General features: G+C 32.0%; 3 protein-coding genes across 3 annotated transcripts; 2 read left to right on the forward strand and 1 right to left on the reverse strand.

Annotated features, from left to right (window-relative positions):
- Window positions 1–680: 680 nt before the first annotated feature.
- LOC105776684 (probable xyloglucan galactosyltransferase GT14) lies at window positions 681–2,762 on the forward strand. The gene has a single exon (XM_012599527.2). The coding sequence runs from the start codon at window positions 964–966 to the stop codon at window positions 2,515–2,517; it is 1,554 nt and encodes a 517-aa protein (XP_012454981.1). The 5' UTR covers window positions 681–963; the 3' UTR covers window positions 2,518–2,762.
- Window positions 2,763–6,015: 3,253 nt separating this feature from the next.
- Window positions 6,016–9,773, forward strand: LOC105776685 (uncharacterized). Its single transcript, XM_012599528.2, has 8 exons — window positions 6,016–6,302; window positions 6,384–6,446; window positions 6,588–6,654; window positions 6,815–6,915; window positions 7,401–7,445; window positions 7,528–7,824; window positions 7,908–8,010; window positions 9,366–9,773. The coding sequence occupies exons 1-8, from the start codon at window positions 6,171–6,173 to the stop codon at window positions 9,446–9,448; spliced, it is 891 nt and encodes a 296-aa protein (XP_012454982.1). The 5' UTR covers window positions 6,016–6,170; the 3' UTR covers window positions 9,449–9,773.
- A 1,023-nt stretch (window positions 9,774–10,796) lies between these two features.
- LOC105776686 (protein RALF-like 32) lies at window positions 10,797–11,331 on the reverse strand. Its single transcript, XM_012599530.2, has one exon. The coding sequence runs from the start codon at window positions 11,290–11,292 to the stop codon at window positions 10,954–10,956; it is 339 nt and encodes a 112-aa protein (XP_012454984.1). The 5' UTR covers window positions 11,293–11,331; the 3' UTR covers window positions 10,797–10,953.
- Between the last annotated feature and the right edge of the window lie 5,717 nt (window positions 11,332–17,048).

The following is a 17,048-nucleotide window of genomic DNA, read 5'->3' on the forward strand; positions in this document are numbered from 1 at the left end:
AGTTTTCATTGACCTATAGATGCCACCTCTTCGAAAATCAAGAGAGAAGAGCATGCATATAACCTATACTCAAATACAACCTCAACATCTTTTACAATGTGAACCACCCCACCTTTAGAACCAGGTTGAAAAGAAAATCTCTAATCAAAATATAAAGGTTAAAATGTGATATAATCCTTATACTTTTCGAAAATTAGAAATTTAGTCATTGTACTTGTATTTTTAGAAATTTAGTCTCTCTACTTTTCATATTTCAAAATTTAGATCCAACTATTAACACTGTTAGTTTTTTTTTGTTAAATTGGTTGTTGTGACATTTTGAAATAAAAAAACTACTCACTTGGTAGCCATGTAATTAAAAATTGTTTTAATTAACCTGAATTTAACAAAAAATTAACAGTATTAACAATTCAACCTAAATTTTGAAATATGAAAAGTATAGAGACTAAATTCTGAAAATAGAAGTATAAGGACTAAATTACTAATTTTTAAAAAGTGCAGGGACTAAAGTCATGTTTTAACCAAATATAAATGCATGAAAAAATCATTCAAGGGTTTAACCGTCTAATTCATTATCATTGCAATACCCTTCGAAGATACGGTGAGAGAAAACAAAAGAGTGGTGACCCACCCGACAAAGTAACGGACCGGGCGGTCGCGCCACCAGTCCATACTTTTGGGCACGAATCCAGACGTCGAAGCTCCCTTTGTCCAACGACCAATGCAAGCATTTAATGTCAATGGGTTCCCTTTCCGTTTCACCATAAATCAAGCATCTCCCCCCTCCCTCAAGCCCCAGATCAAGGAAACAAGCTCTTCACTAAACAATCCACTGCTTCTCACTTGCTTTCTTTTCTTTTCTTTTTACTGGACTTCTCAAAGCATTCCCCAATTTCCTCCCTGTTTCCAGCTCTAGTTTCCAAGCAGTTTCAGAGGAAAGAAAGTAAAGCCTGTTTACCGAAGATGGAAAACCCCATCACTTCAAAATGCTGCAACCATCAGCCCTGGTTTGTCTTACTTGTCTTTTTCGTTTTCTGTATTGAGCTATTTTCCTTTGATTACTCCGGTTTTACTGCTAAAAAATCTGCCCTCGTCACTGTTTTGGATGATAATCATGGAACCGTAATCAATACCCAAAGTTCTTTACCTCATGATTTCACTGAAATTACCAATGCTAGCGTCTATCCATTGCCCAAAACTGATGAAAAGGGAGATTTGAAAGTGGGAACTGAGATCGATTCTTGTGTGGGGAGATATATATTTGTTCATGATCTTCCCAGTAGATTTAATGAGGATTTGGTTAACAATTGTCGGTTGCTCACTAGGGGAACTGATAAAAACATGTGTCCATACTTGGACAACTTGGGTTTTGGTCCTGAAATTGAGAACCCTGAAGATGTTTTGATAAACAATAGCTGGTTTTTAACGAATCAGTTCTTGTTGGAAGTCATCTTTCACAATAAGATGAAAAGGTATGAATGTTTAACCAATGACTCGTCGATTGCATCGGCTATTTACGTACCCTTTTATGCTGGTCTTGATATGAGCTTGTATCTATGGGGTTTCAACACTACTGTGAGAGATTCTGCATCTCTTGGCCTTGTTAAGTGGCTATCAGAGAAGCCTGAATGGAAAAGAATGTGGGGTAGGGATCATTTCTTAGTTGCTGGGAGGATTGCTTGGGATTTCCGAAGACAAAGCGATAACGAAACCGATTGGGGCAGCAAGCTTCGGTTCTTGCCTGAATCCAAGAACATGTCGATGTTGTCGATCGAATCGAGCTCCTGGAACAATGATTATGCAATTCCATATCCAACATGTTTCCATCCTTCAAAGGACAGTGAGATTTTCCGGTGGCAGGATCGAATGAGAAGGCAAAACCGGCAGTATCTTTTCTCCTTTGCTGGTGCCCCTAGGCCTGAATATCAGAATTCGATCCGGGGCAAGATTATTGATCAATGCTTAGCTTCAAAGAGCCAGTGCAAGCTGCTGGATTGTAATTATGGTACTACAAACTGTGATAATCCGGTTAATGTGATGAAGGTGTTTCAGAGCTCAATCTTTTGCTTGCAGCCCCCAGGGGATTCTTACACAAGGAGATCGATTTTCGACTCTATTTTAGCAGGGTGCATTCCGGTGTTTTTCCATCCAGGTACAGCATATGCTCAATACATATGGCATTTACCAAAGAATTATACTGCATACTCGGTGTATCTACCAGTAAAGGATTTAAGTGAGTGGAAAATCAACCTCAATGAAACATTGCTTCGGATGCCAGAAGACAGAATATTGAGGTTGAGGGAGGAGGTTATAAAGCTCATTCCGAGAGTGGTTTACGCAAGTTCGAGATCTCGATCGGAGACTCTTGAGGATGCATTTGATTTAGCAGTTAAGGGAATCCTTGATAGAATAGAGAGTGTTAGGGTTATGATTAGAGAAGGGAAGGATCCTAGTATTGGATTTGCAGATGGGGATGATTATAAGTATACATTTTCTACTTATGGTAATGGTAATTGAATTTACTACACTAGAAATTCATTCGTAATGGTTTTTTTTTTAGGACAGAAGAAAGCCTAATTTTTTTTAAAAAAATGTTTGCATAAATAATTAAGTAATTTTGTTTTTTTTTCCCTTTAGCTGAAATGAATATAGATATAGATATACCCTTTCATCTCATTCTATCTCAATGATTGTACTTGTGTATTTTAAGAGTATAATTTTGTAGTGATGGGGGAAGCATTGAATGTGTTCATGATCTTGAATTTTGGTCTTCTAATTTTTTTTTTTTGCTTTTGGGGTTTCAGTTTTCTTTATTAACAAAAATTGAAGGAAAGAAAACTCTGAATCCTTCATCATCAGATGAATTTTTCCAATTGGGCAAACAGCATACATGAACTGACTATTGAACAATATTCTTGTCAGATACGAGCATGCTAAATCATTTTAAGATTTTTCATATGGTTTGAATATATGGGAGCTGATAGGTGGGAGATTGCGTTAATTGAAGGGGGGATTGCGTTAGGCGTTTGATTCCACATTATAATAAAATAAATGGCGAAATAAGCATCAGTCCACACTCAACTTTTAACCGAAAAGGGAAAATGGCATTGACAAGATGCTTTTAAGGTGAAGTTTGGCGGATGACGTGGTAATTCCTGCCGACACTTGAAAGGGACTTATAATGGTTGTTGCATGTGGATGCCATAAATGACACATTTAGGGGTCGCTTTGATTGCTATCAAAATTTTTTATTCTATGCTTATTTTTTAAAATAATCAAATGTAATTTTTTTTATAAGACAGTCTAAATTTTCCTTGTTTCTTCATAAAATATTTTACAAAAGCTTTCTCGTGTAAGTTAGATTTTACAAAATTAGATAACCTTTGTTTTTTTCATTTTCTTGCCATAAGTTGATTTTCATGACATATGCCTTTTATATTTATATATATATTATCTATTTTACATAGGAATAATATTTAATACAATACCAATTAAGTTTTAGACTTCACAAACAAGGTAAAAGATTTCGTAAGTGTATTATAGGGTATAATAAAATATTAAAATATTAAATATTAAAAAAGACATGTGCCAAATTTTTAAAGCTACTTGTGAACTAAAAAAATATACTATCAATGTACCAATTATTATCATTTTATATAATTTGATCTATATTTTCATATCATTTGCTTTTCTTTCCCCATTTTTTTATATTATTAGTTTTTATAATATCGAAGTTTTAGATATGAGATTAATTATGAAACAAAAATTTCATTAAAATTATATTTGTTTCATAGAAAACATTTTTGAAAAATGATTTTAAAAAATTACCAAATAGCAAAAATATCAATTTTCTAAAAATAAATACATTTTTCAAAAATCATTTTCTTCAATTTTTTACATCAAACAAATAAACCCTTATAAAAAATTAAACATAAAAGGACATAAATAATAGGGATATGAAAGCAAATTATTAATATATTACAATTTATATAAATTATATATAATCTATAATAATATATAAAAGCATCAGCTTCAAATTTATAAATAGTGAACTAAATCCATGTCATTGGTAATTATATTTAAAATAAAAATTTTAAATTAATTATTAAACTAGTAATTAATTTTATTTCTATTAAATTAAATATCAATTAATTTTATTGATAGTATTATTTGAATTATTATATTTTAATTAGTTGCGATTTATATTTAATTATTTTTTTTGTCTATATAAATGTAACAAGGGCTAGAAGCTGCCAACAATGAAGGGGAAAGTATCCCAGATGGTAGTTACAACAGAATGTAAAAGTTTAAAATGATGAGATTAAGGGTCCGTTTGTTTACATGTAAATTGTTTTACGAAAAATATTTTCTGCATTTTTTTGTGTTTGTTTCACAGAAAACAGCTTGGTCAACGGAAAATGACTTACAGGTCAACGGAAAATAAGCCTTTTTCCTTGTAAAATGATTTACCCTTTTGAAAAACGTGAGTCATTTTTTGAAAAAGAGCTCCTCAATAGATAATTTTACTTTTATATAAAAATAAACTTAAATCAAGTTTAATATTATTATATTGATAATAAATTTTATTTTTATTTTTAAAAATATTTAAAATATTAATATAAAATATTATATTTTTTAATCTTATTAAACATACGTATTTAATTATTTATATTTAAACATATAATAAATTATTAATATAATTTAGTATTTTAATAAATTATTAAATATTTAAATTTTATTTTAATAGTAAAATTTAAAAATAATAATTTTAAATAATATTATCCACATATTATTGAAAATATCAATATTAATATTTTAATACTAAATATTTATTACAATTATAAATATATTAATAATGAATGTTTTGTAGTATAAATGTTAAAATATGTCATAAGTCTATATGCTCTTCACAAGTTTGCAATTTAGTTTCGTACTTTTATTTTCAAGAATTTTATTTTCAAGAATTTAGTCCTCTACTTTCCAGATTTAAAATTAAGTCCAATCACGACATTGTTGATTTTTTTGGTTAATTTTGTTAAAGTCACATTTTAAATAAAAAAATACTCAGGTTGGTAGTCATGTAACTAAAAATAATTATTGCAATGAACCTAAATTTAACAAAATATTTTTAATATATGTAAAAACAATGTAAAATATAAAATTATAGATATAAAATAAACTCAATTAAACAATGAAAAAATAAAAAATCTCAAATGTATGTTTGTTTAATTGAAAACGACTTTTATGAAATATTTTTAAAGAATTTGCCAAACAAAAAGATATTTTACAGATTCATCCAAACACCGTAAAATATTAGTTATCAAATTGATTAGTCTAATTGAGAGCAAGTTAGAATATCAAATTAAAATAAATGGTTGGATTAATTGATTATAAATAGGAATGAATTGGATGAACTTGTACTAAGTTAAAAATTAGTTGAATTAATATTTTAATATATTTAAATTTTTATAATATTTTAATAATTTATTCAATTGAAACGGAAAAACCATCAAATCGATTGAACTGAGAGTAGTTATAGGCATTATATAAAAAACTTATATCGATAAATGTATAATGAAGGCCCTTTTATTAAGAGTCGATTACATTTTGTCTCATTTACTAAAAAATAGACAAATTAGCCTCTGATATTAGATTAAAGAGTATATTCATCCTTTTGTTAAATATGTCATCAATTTTTACTATTAAAATTCAGTTTCTATACATTAGAATGAGGTACACATGACACGCCACATATAACTGTTTGGTTATTCCGTTAGTCATGCCAGTTTTTACAGTAAAAATAGATGAAATTTTTAACAAAAAAACCTAATTTACTTTTTGATATAATATACAAAGACTAAATTATACATTTTTAAAGTAAAAGAAACAAAATATAATTGAGTACATAAATTGTAAATATATTTGTTAGAGATGTAAATCATCAATTATAAATATTTGAAAAATACAGAAATCTGTCCTATAATTCGTACAACTTACCATCATAATCAAAGAATTGAAATAGCATAGATTGCAGTGTGATGGGCTATAGTCCAATATCGAGGAACTGTACCATAGTAACCAGCGCACTAAACAGAGTAAAGAAGGTTTCGTCTACGGAGTTCGGCCATCCTTGTTGGTCTGCAACTTCTGTAGTTACTAGCGGGTAACAAATGGCAACCAACACAAGTTTTCAACTGTTTTCATCATCTAAGGATAAACCCAGTTTGGGTTTAGGGTTCTTGGAGTCCTCGGAGCCGCAGCTGCCACCTCCTCCTCCCTCTGTCGAAGTCCTCTCCTCAGAGGTACCGATTTCTAAGCTTTTTTTGTCTTTGATTTTTGAGTAAATGCTTTTTTTTTATTGGTTGGTTTTGAATTTGAAGTAGGTTTCTTCTTCTGTGAAATACACTGTGGAGCCTGTCAACTTGGATGGCCTTACTTTACTCAAGGTGAACCTTTTAACTTCTGTTTATTGAATGAACTTGTTTTGTGGTAGCTTTTAGAAATAATCAAGATTCCATAAAATTGATCAAAGCTCTCTTCTATGATTGATATTATTTATGCTAAACTATAATTTTGCCATCCTTTAGGGAAGGGTGAGTACTAAAGAGGTTCTTGGGTTGCCTAACTCGGATTTAGTCCCTGGAATATATGAAGGTGTGTAATGATCTTTCTTCCTTTCACCTTGTTTTAGATTTCATTTTTAGTTTTCGCATTTGAGTTTCCTGCTCATGATGAATGCATTTTTAGGTTTCTTCCAAATGATGAAAACTTGGTAATGTGTGTGTGTGTGTTTTTTTTTGTTTTTTGAGTGTAGGGGGACTTAAGCTATGGGAAGGTTCATTAGACCTTGTTAAAGCTCTGCGCTCTGAGATTCAAAATGGTTGTCTATCATTTGAGGGAAAACGAGTGTTAGAGGTGGGATCTGAGATTCAACCCTTGTTGACTCACTAATTTGCTCGATTGGTCAACTTATGTATTACTAAGGATGCTAGTTGACACCCACATCGATGTTCAGTGAAAAATTTCTTTTGAGCTGGTTATATTATATGGAAACTTTTTGCATAAATCAATCATAAGATAAGATTAAGGACCATTATTCGGGGCTCTCAATGGTTGTGCTTATGTACTACTAGAATGTCCCATGAATTTTTGTAGTACACTGTTGGCAGACTATTATTTCTAATATAACTGGTATTTTGCTTAGGTTTCTCGTTCGGTTCTTACCAGCCAGAGTAATTTTACCAGTGAAGAAATTGCTATTATCCCTCCAATAGATTTGACTTGTAATAATAATGCCTTGAACTATTGAATCTGTAAACATATATTTAGATAGATGTCACTGACATCTTGGCTTGTCTTTTCTTGCAACTGCTTGCTGAGTTTCTTTTAATTGTTTTCAGCTTGGATGTGGTCACGGACTTCCTGGGATATTTGCATGTCTCGAGGTAAACTCATTCATGCTTGATTATACCATGCTGTGACTGGGAGTATTTGTTAAAATGTCATTATCATTTTTTTCCCTTTCAGAGTGCAGCTGAGGTGCATTTTCAGGACTTCAATGCTGAGGTCCTACGGTGTCTCACTATCCCAAATGTAAACGCAAATCTCTTGGAGAAGGCTAAACCTGAAACTGTATCAGAAGTGCGCTTCTTTGCTGGTGACTGGGGTGAGATTCATCAGTTACTTCCTCATGCACGTGAAAGTGAAATAAACTTGACTTCTAGCTCAGAACATGGCCAAGCTTCTGCTTACGATGTTATTTTAATGGCTGAGACGATTTACTCAATCTCAGCGCAAAGGAATCTCTATGGACTTATAAAGAAGGTGTTTCTTTATAGAGTAATTCAGCCTCTTCTGTTAATTGTAAATTCATAGATTCCTCACTTCTAAGCATTCTCAATTTACAGTGCATGAACCAGCCAAATGGAGTTGTATACTTGGCTGGAAAGAAGCATTATTTTGGTGTAGGAGGGGGAACACGACAATTTCTTTCCATGCTTGAGAAAGAAGGTAACCTGATCCTTTATAGACGTGATTATGTCAGTGGAACTAGAATATATTCTCTTCCGATAGAGTAAATTAAAAGAATGCATATGTGAGTTAGGACTCAGTAGATATTTATGAGGTTTTCCTCTCTCCTTATGCAGTTCACAACACTGTTGTAAAAGCCTGACTGGACTAGCCAGTTAAATGGGAACCGGTGGTCCATCCAGTCTGGAATCTTTTGAACTGGCTAAGAACTGCTTGAATCATAAAAGCACTAGTGAAAGCTGGAAAAAACAAAAAAAAAAAGAAGGGAAATCTGTTTTAACTTATTTTAAAGTTTTTTTTAAATGGAAAAAAATTATTCTATGTGATGAGATCTGGACATTTAACCCCTTGAGTGTATTATGTTAAAATCTGTACCATTTAGTAAAAATAAATATCATTATTAAATATTTTTTATTTTTAATACTTATTTAGAATTAAAATTACTTATTTATTATTTAATTATTTTTTAATATAATCAACTGGTTGAGCCAGTAATTGGAAGCCTCACTGGTTTGACCTCTGGCCTAGTTTTTAAATAATTGCTTTATAGGTGGTTAGAATGTTTTGCAAAGAGCTTTCGTCCTATGAAATGTATGATTAAAGAGATATAAATTCTAGGGTATCAAAGAAGCCATTTTGGCTCAAGGGAAATTATTCTCAAGTCTGCATTGTGATTCATCAGAATGAATCTTTTAAGGGTCATTGTTTCAAGGAATAGTTTGGTAATTTTGTACTTTACTGGAATGGACTTATTTTCCTGGAGTTCTTTGAGAACTCATGGTTGAGTGATTCATTAGTTTCTCCTTTTGTTCTTAGTTCTTCATTGTTGGAATATCTGGAGTTTCCCTTTACAGTGAAGGAACATCACCAAAACAAATTGAAAAATTTTAAATTAATTATTTTGTAGCCTTAATCATATTATATGCTGTATTGTTCTTCATGTTCTTGGTGGAGTCTTGGAGAAATTCTTAACACTCTGTAAACCAGGAGACTAATCGGCTGGGATAACTTCTCTAACAATCATATTCTTTTGTTAGCTTGTCGATTTAAGCAAACTTTTCCCTGTCAAAACTTCATCAGTTCCAAGTTTTATTCCTTGTAACCTTTAAGCCCTTTAACGCAGTCGTAGACCCTATATCCCCGAAAATTTTTTGAAGGCTATTTACTCATATGCATGTCTATTTGCCAAAAAGTCTGTATGTTCAGTTTCAGTGTAACATATTTTCATGGAGGATACGCATGAAGTGTTGCATTTCATTCATTTTCCCGAGGCTGTCCATGTATAAGATATGGATTGCTAGATGCTGATTAAGTGATTATTTTTGGTCCTACAGGTGTTATGGCTGCAACTCTTGTTACTGAAGTTGCCGATGGTTCCTCTAATGTACGGGAGGTATGGAAGCTTTCGTATAAGTAGATCCACAATTTTGGTTCATTGGGATATTGACTATGCTACAATGCTGAACATGATTGATTTTCAGGAAATGTTCTTCTACATATGTGAACGATATATATGATTATTATATTTCATGAATATTCCCAGTAGTTATGTTTAATAGTCTTCTTATTCTCTATCATGGTCCAGAAATTTATCATTGGAACTAAAAATGAACAACTCCCTATCTAAAACTTTGTATTCTTTTGCATTACTTAGCTAAGAGCTCGGTGTTATGTAGGACTTCTATTTTCTCTTTTTAGTTAAAAGAGTTTTTCATATATTTAAAAGTTTATATATTGGCATATATGTTTGGATGTGTGTTTAACATAAATATCGTATATATATATAAATGAAAGATCACAAAAAAATGTAATAGTAAATGGAAGATCATGGTAACATAATAGTAACAGATATTGACCATAAAAATTCTTTGAGACGGTAATATGTAGGCCACCCGTGAGACAAGGTGTATAACAGTGACAAAAAAACCGGAAGTGAAAGATTGAGAGGAACTGAATCAATGTAAAAAGTCTTACAATTTCAGTGCGTGCTGGCTGTCTTTCACTTCTTTAAATATTGACCAACAAGTTAGTATGGGAGTGTTGGTATGTATATATATATATTTAAAAGATAAGCATATTATAACTTTAACTCGTGCTTATCTCACACACGCATATTACTATATGGTATCACTCCAACTAATTAACTCAAGGAAGAGATTAGTTATGTTTTGGTTGGTGGTTTGAATTTTTGTGTGTATTCTCCATTATTAATATTTTGTTTTTTTATGAGATTACGGGTATGTAGCTATTCTATCAATTGAGGAGCTCACTCTGTGAATTCATATGACTTTTCACGGAATTGGAAAATAAAACCTTAACAAAGGACAATACTTTTGATTGTTGAGGGCAATTCCAACTACCTAACAGATGAAGCTTAGAAGATTTTTCTTGAAAAATTCAGTTTCCCTCAATAAAGTCTAAATATTATTGTGTAAACCACCCCATTGTAACTCTCGATATGGTCGTGAACTCTTGCCTCTTTGAGAGTATGGATGCAAGGGGATACCTTTAGGCGCTCATTATGACTTTGGGCACGATTTTGCTGTGTAAACCATTGTGGCTCTCAATATTATTGTGTAAACCACCCCATTATAACTCTCGATATGGTCGTGAACCCCTAAATTCTCGGCACTGTCGTGTGAGCCACCCTCATCGGGATAATGCTCTAACAGTTAGCTTGCTTTGTTAAGCTTATATTAGCAAAGACAAAGATATAGATAACATTGAATAATTTAAGAAGGATGATAATTGATACACTCTTCATGTTGGAGAAAATACGTTTTAGAACTAGTTAAGAGTTAATTAACAATTACAACGATTAAAGAATACTGTAAAAACATTGTATACTTGGAATGTAAATGAATATTAGTTGAACAAGAAAATTTCATATTTTTCGTTGTAATGGGTGTGACCGGCTTCGGATCATGAATCAGACCTACAACGATAGTACTTGGAGCATCCTCGGTTGTAAGGGTTGGATGGTTCTGGGAGGCAGCCGCCACTTTTACTATAAGCTTCACCCCCTGCACCCCCGCGGCAGACTGGTTGATCTCTTTTAAGTGCGCCGGGAGATATATACCTTTTCTGTTCTAGAAACCTGCGGCTTATTTCTGACTCCATTAGCATCTCGTTTGCTTCATTGCACTCTCTGATAGATCCATTGCAGTGCATGAGCACATCATTAACGGTCGAGGACTCAGTTTGGCTAAAACAACTTAAGGTGAAGAAGAACAGAAGGAAGAAGAAATGGAGAGATTTCATAATGTTGGATTTGTAGGCTTTGGTTTGACATTGAAAATTGAAGTAGTTGAGCACTTTATAGAGCTTTAAAACAACATTTTCTTTACTCGGAAAGTGGCACTAGTGGAAGCTCCATTACGGACTAAAAGGTCAGGGACCGCACTTCACCTAACTCCAATCATGCCCTTTTTTTCTTCAGACGCATATGATCACATGATTAAAAACAATGAAGTTTTTAGGGTGAGGTTTGATCGGAATAATAAAATTTTCCTCTCCGTTAGATATGGCCTCGAGTCTCATAGGTCTCGATTTATTAAGTCGTTTCACCATTTTTTTTTGGTACTTTGGAGGATCAATTTGGTAAAATGGCCCAAAAAATGTTACACAAAGTATGAAATAACACATAATATTTAAATTTACAAATAATTATATAATATATTAAAGATTTATGTTTTCCTTTTTCATGTTGAGATGGGAAGATGTGATCTCACTGGTTTGAAATGGAAGTAAGCTTGATGTTACATGATATTTGTCGCATAGGTCAAAATTTTTAATCCATGACTAATTATTAGACTTGATGAGTATAATCCGTACTACGTTTGATTGAGTAGGTGTCACTTATTAATTAGATCTTAATTTAGTTGTAAAATTAGTATTTTTTTATAAAGTAATAAATATTATTTTATGGGTATTTATGCTTTTTATATAAATCTAGAAAAAATCACACACATGATGGAAGTTATGAAATTTGAACCCAAAACATTATAATTTTTACTACTTTAATCTTACCATTTTAACTGAAATCATATTTTATTTTTATATCAATTTTTTAATAATTTTGTTACATAAAAATTTTACCAACATTATGGGTGTGTCATAATCTAATAATAATAGTTAGAGTACGTCATTATTATTTTAAAATTAACCATAACATAATTAAGTGAAGATGTCAAAATCAATGAATTATTAATGTATTGAAATTTATACGCATCTATGATAACCTACACGTAAAAATAATACAAATACAATATAAATATAACGTGTGTTTAAATATTATATTTTATATCTCAATAAAATTTTAATCAATTAAATAGTTTGCTTAAGTTGAATCTAATCTAAAATTAATAAATTCTATCCAAGTTTAATGATTTCATCCTTAAAATTAATACAAATATAAAACAGTTGATGAAGATTAAACTTGAATATATGAAATAACACAAACCCAATATATATACATTTAAAAATTAATTAAAAGTCTAAACCACTCATAATATTATAACTAAATATCTTAATGAACTTAAAAACATTATATTTAAAATCAATTTATTCTAAATATAATACAATTATGCCCAAAATAACCTTTTAAATTATGGCAAGCATTGTCAAAATTTGATGGCTTCAGTTTTCAAATTGGCTCTCTCTTTTATTCTGTAACAAGAGAAAAAAAACTTACGAGTTTAAGAGTGAGTTTTCCATGAACTCTAATTACACAAAGTATTTCTTAATTTCATAAATTATTATAAATTTTATAATATTTTGTGTAATTACACAAAAAAAAATTCAATTACACAAACTATTATAAATTTCGTAATTTTTTTAATCACTAATTACACAAAAAACGTTATCCTAAAACAAGAGCTTTAAAGAAATATCTCAAATAACAAAAAAAAGAAAGAATATCGCTTTGATTTCATGCAAAAGTGACTTTTTTATTTCCAATTTCCACTGTACTGACCAGGCTCATTTTTTTTTCAACTCAAATAACTCATTTTTTCTATGATTTTGCGATCTGGCTTGTTGTAACCAAAAAATCATGTTATTGCATTGAATCAACAATCAGAAGCAGAAGAAGTCCTATTTCCATTCCTATGATATAGAATCAAAATATTATTTCTATTCTTTTTGTAACGCCCTAAGTAATTTAAGTCTGTTTTTTGTGAAATTTAACATAAATGATTATTTGCTTTAATGGTTAAGTGTTCTGATTGCGTACTGAGGTCTGTTCAAGTCTCACTTATGGAAAAAATTTTTATTTTTACCCTAGCCTTATCCGTACTGTGTAGGCTTATGTAATATTCTTTCTAAACTTATATTAGAATGAGCCTGTTTTCGAGTGTAAGGAGTTAGCTTACTCTAAGGCCTCGTGTTCGATTCCCTGTGAGAGTGTAGATGATATTTTTGCTCCAGTTGTCTGAGAGAGTTTGGGTGGAATTAGAATTCGGAGGTGGTTGAGAGTTAGTGGGTTAGTTGGTAGGATAATGGGGGGTTGAGATTTAGTGAGATAGGAATTTATTTTAATTTTAATTCTTTTTTTTATTTTTCTCTTTTCTCTCTCTCCTCGAGAAATTTGATGTTAGTTTCCCTTTCTCTGCATATTTTCAGTCAATTGGAAAAATCTTATTTCCTTGCTCTCGGTTTTCTGTCGCAATTTTGTTATTCAATTTCAGTATTCTGGTTCTTCGGTGTTGGCGTGTGGCTTGGTAAGTGCAGGGGGTATACTTTAGGTTTTTGCAAGTGTTTCTTAACTTGTTGTTCCTTTCGTTGATGTTGTTTCTGGGTTTTGGCAGCAGTTAATCAGGAGGAACGTAACTCGTCTCTTCCGGATTCGTAATCAGAATTGCTTGAGGAATTAGGTAAGTGTGGAACTTTTGAACTTCACTATTTTCAGTTTCGTTAGTTCGGTTCAATTGAGGAGTAAGACTGACTTTGGGAGTTGGTAATGTCTATTTTTAGGTTCTGGTGGTCTCGGAAGTGGTTTCACATAAAAATTGAACTAGGTGTGTACTCCTAACACAAAAAATCGAGTTACGGCGAAAGCAAAATTGGACTCTGTTGATGCCACACGGGCGTGTGGGCGGCCGTGTGGTTGGCCGTGTGTGAGACACGGCTGTGTGACTGACGAAGGCATGGCCGTGCACAAGACACGGCCGTGTGACGGTGTGAGTGTGGCCGTGTGAGTTTTGGGCCGGACCGTGTGGGCTACACGGGGAAGGCCAATTTGGGCGTATGGGCCACACGGGCGTTTGGGCCCACACGGACATGTGGGCCCATAATTCTGAAATTTCCCTAGGGTCGCACGGGTAGTTCCGATCGACTATGGACCTACCATAGGGCCAGTAAGGGCTAACCAAACCCTAATACATGTGATATGATATTTTGATAGTCTAATTTGAGTAGGACACTTATATGTATGTATGACTAATCTGTTGAGTATATATATGTTATCTGAATACGAGCATGTTAAGCATGTTAATTCTGTTAATTTCGTATTTTGTATCTATGTTTGGGGTAGGATTGGCATATGTGTAGGAAGTGATCTGTACGGCTACCTTTCACCTATATTCTGGCAACTTGACTGCGTACTATCTGTTTTATAACAGCCTGGTTTAGACTTTAGTCGGACAGTGGTTTCGGGACCACAAATCTGAGTCAGAAAAATATTTTAATATTATTTTTGGTGTCTACAGCATGTTAATTTATATGTGTGAAAATTTTTGTGTGAAAATTTTATTGTTTGTGTGCTCGATTTTATAAAAAGAACTTAATCGCGTAAATTGTAAAAGTGGCATTCTAATTGTTAAAGTGCTTAATTGTTTTGATTAATTAATTATGGAGTCCTTAAAATGAAATTTAGCCATTGAAGACATGAATGGACGGTAATGGCATGCATTATATGGTTTTATTATTAATTCATTAAGGTTATATTGGTAAATGGATGATAAAATGTAATTAAAATAAAACAAAATAGGAAATGGCCATGCATGTTCATCTTTTGGCCGAATATTGAAGAGAAAAAGAACCATTCGAAAGCTTTAAAGACTCGGCACATTGAAGCTCAAATTGAGGTATGGATTTTGTTTGGTTTTCGATAATTTTTACGTTTTTGAGATCGTTGCTTTGTATATTACCTAGCCCATGCTTTAATTTTTGGAATTGATGATGAATTTGAGATTTGCCATTGTTGATAATGTGATGAATTTTTTGTTTGATGATGAAAAATAAATCTTTGATGTTTGATTATCATGTTTAATTAAGTGTTTTTTTATAAAAATCCAAATTAGGGATTTATTTGTGGAATTTGAAAATTTAGCGGCTTAAATGTGAAATAAATGAAATATATGGGCTGCTAGGGACATAAGGAGAATTCTGCCTAACATGGTTTTAGTGAAATTTTGAGTATTTTGTGTTGTTTTGAAATAGGGACTAAATTGTAAAAATGTGAAATGCTAGGGGCTAAAGTGAAAATTTCCCAAGTTATGTATTTTTGGATAAAATTGAATGAATATGTTATTGAATAAGCCAAATTTAAATTGAATTAGATCAAGAAAAGAGGAGATCAGATTTGGATCGGGGAAAAATAAAAAATTTTCGAATAGTCATCCGGTTCGTTCGTGTCCGTACGAGGTAAGTTCATAAGTAAATAAATGTTGTTAAATTCAAATGTAAATGTTTTAAATGTTGCCGAATTGGTATGTATATATTTGACATACTGCCGAACTAATATAAGCATGGTGTGACTAGTATTAAGCTTAAATTGATCGAATTACGATGTCCGAAAGTCCCGTATGAACCATAGGAATAGTTAGATACATTTGTCATGACATAGGATTCCGATATGAGTTATCCTGTAAGACCACGTCTGGGACGTTGGCGTCGATTTGAGATTTACGTATAAGACCATGTCTGGGACATCGACGTCGTATACGATTTCGTGTAAGACCCTGTCTGGGACAGTGGTATTGATATTTGATTACATGTAAGACCACGTCTGGGATGTTGGCATTGTAAGAGCTTTCGAGCTATCCAAGTATCCTTATTGATTCCGAACGGTTCAGTGGGCAATATCGAGAAATGAATGACTATGTGAAAGTATATCCGATTCAGGTATGTACGAAGTGTATATGATATTCAAGAATGAAAGGTAAGTATGTTTCAAATGATGATATGTGAAATACATGACAATGAATGAAATGAATGCATATAAATAAACGTTGTGATACATATGCTTGTTATATGAAATTGTAATGAAATAAGCTTAATTATATTCAAGAGTTCGAATACCATGAAATTATGGTCCTACGTTTCGAACATGAGATTTATGAAACATGAAACATGGTTTTGAGGTATGCTAGTTTGGTTTGAAAGATGATTAGATCAATGTTATTGATAAGGTCAAATTATTAAATATTTTATGTATATGTGAAAGAGTTAAATAAGCATGTTTTGATTTGTTGGTTATATGTTTTGTATGACCGAATGTGATATATTTGAATGAGGAGTATATATGGTTTGAATAATTGGAATTATGAAGGATGTGTAATATGACTTTGATGTATGGTAGTTAATTTGAAATTTGAATTGATAAATGAGACTGAAATGATTGAATTTTAAAGCATGATTTATATGTTCATTGATAAATAAGGTAAGTGAAGTTGTGTAATGTGACAATATGGATTATATGAGAAAAGTGGTTGTACATGTGTATGAGATTAACTAAATTCAGTCTATTGGAATTGAATTATATATGTTACTGTGATGAATTATTTGCTTATGGCTTACTAAGCTTTCAAAGCTTACTTTGTGTATTTTCCTTATGTTTATAGAGTTTCGGAGACTTGCTCGGATTGGAAGTCATAGGAGACAACATCACATTATCCAGTTTTCAGTTCGGTAAATAAATGCTTGGAGTTTTGGTTATGTGGCATGTATAGGCTAGTTTTGATATACTGGTTTTGAAATTGTACATATATATAGCCATACGAAAATGGCTTGAGATA

Source organism: Gossypium raimondii, chromosome 10, assembly GCF_025698545.1.
Source record: "Gossypium raimondii isolate GPD5lz chromosome 10, ASM2569854v1, whole genome shotgun sequence".
Taxonomy (NCBI): domain Eukaryota; kingdom Viridiplantae; phylum Streptophyta; class Magnoliopsida; order Malvales; family Malvaceae; genus Gossypium; species Gossypium raimondii.

Excerpts from the sequence above, each read along its gene's own strand:
- LOC105776686 (XM_012599530.2), bottom strand. The coding sequence starts at position 11,292 with ATGAAATCTCTCCATTTCTTCTTCCTTCTGTTCTTCTTCACCTTAAGT.
- LOC105776684 (XM_012599527.2), top strand. The coding sequence starts at position 964 with ATGGAAAACCCCATCACTTCAAAATGCTGCAACCATCAGCCCTGGTTT.
- LOC105776685 (XM_012599528.2), top strand. The coding sequence starts at position 6,171 with ATGGCAACCAACACAAGTTTTCAACTGTTTTCATCATCTAAGGATAAA. Across the intron at positions 6,303-6,383 it reads TCGAAGTCCTCTCCTCAGAG|GTTTCTTCTTCTGTGAAATA; the intron begins GTACCGATTTCT and ends AATTTGAAGTAG. Across the intron at positions 7,446-7,527 it reads GGATATTTGCATGTCTCGAG|AGTGCAGCTGAGGTGCATTT; the intron begins GTAAACTCATTC and ends TTTCCCTTTCAG.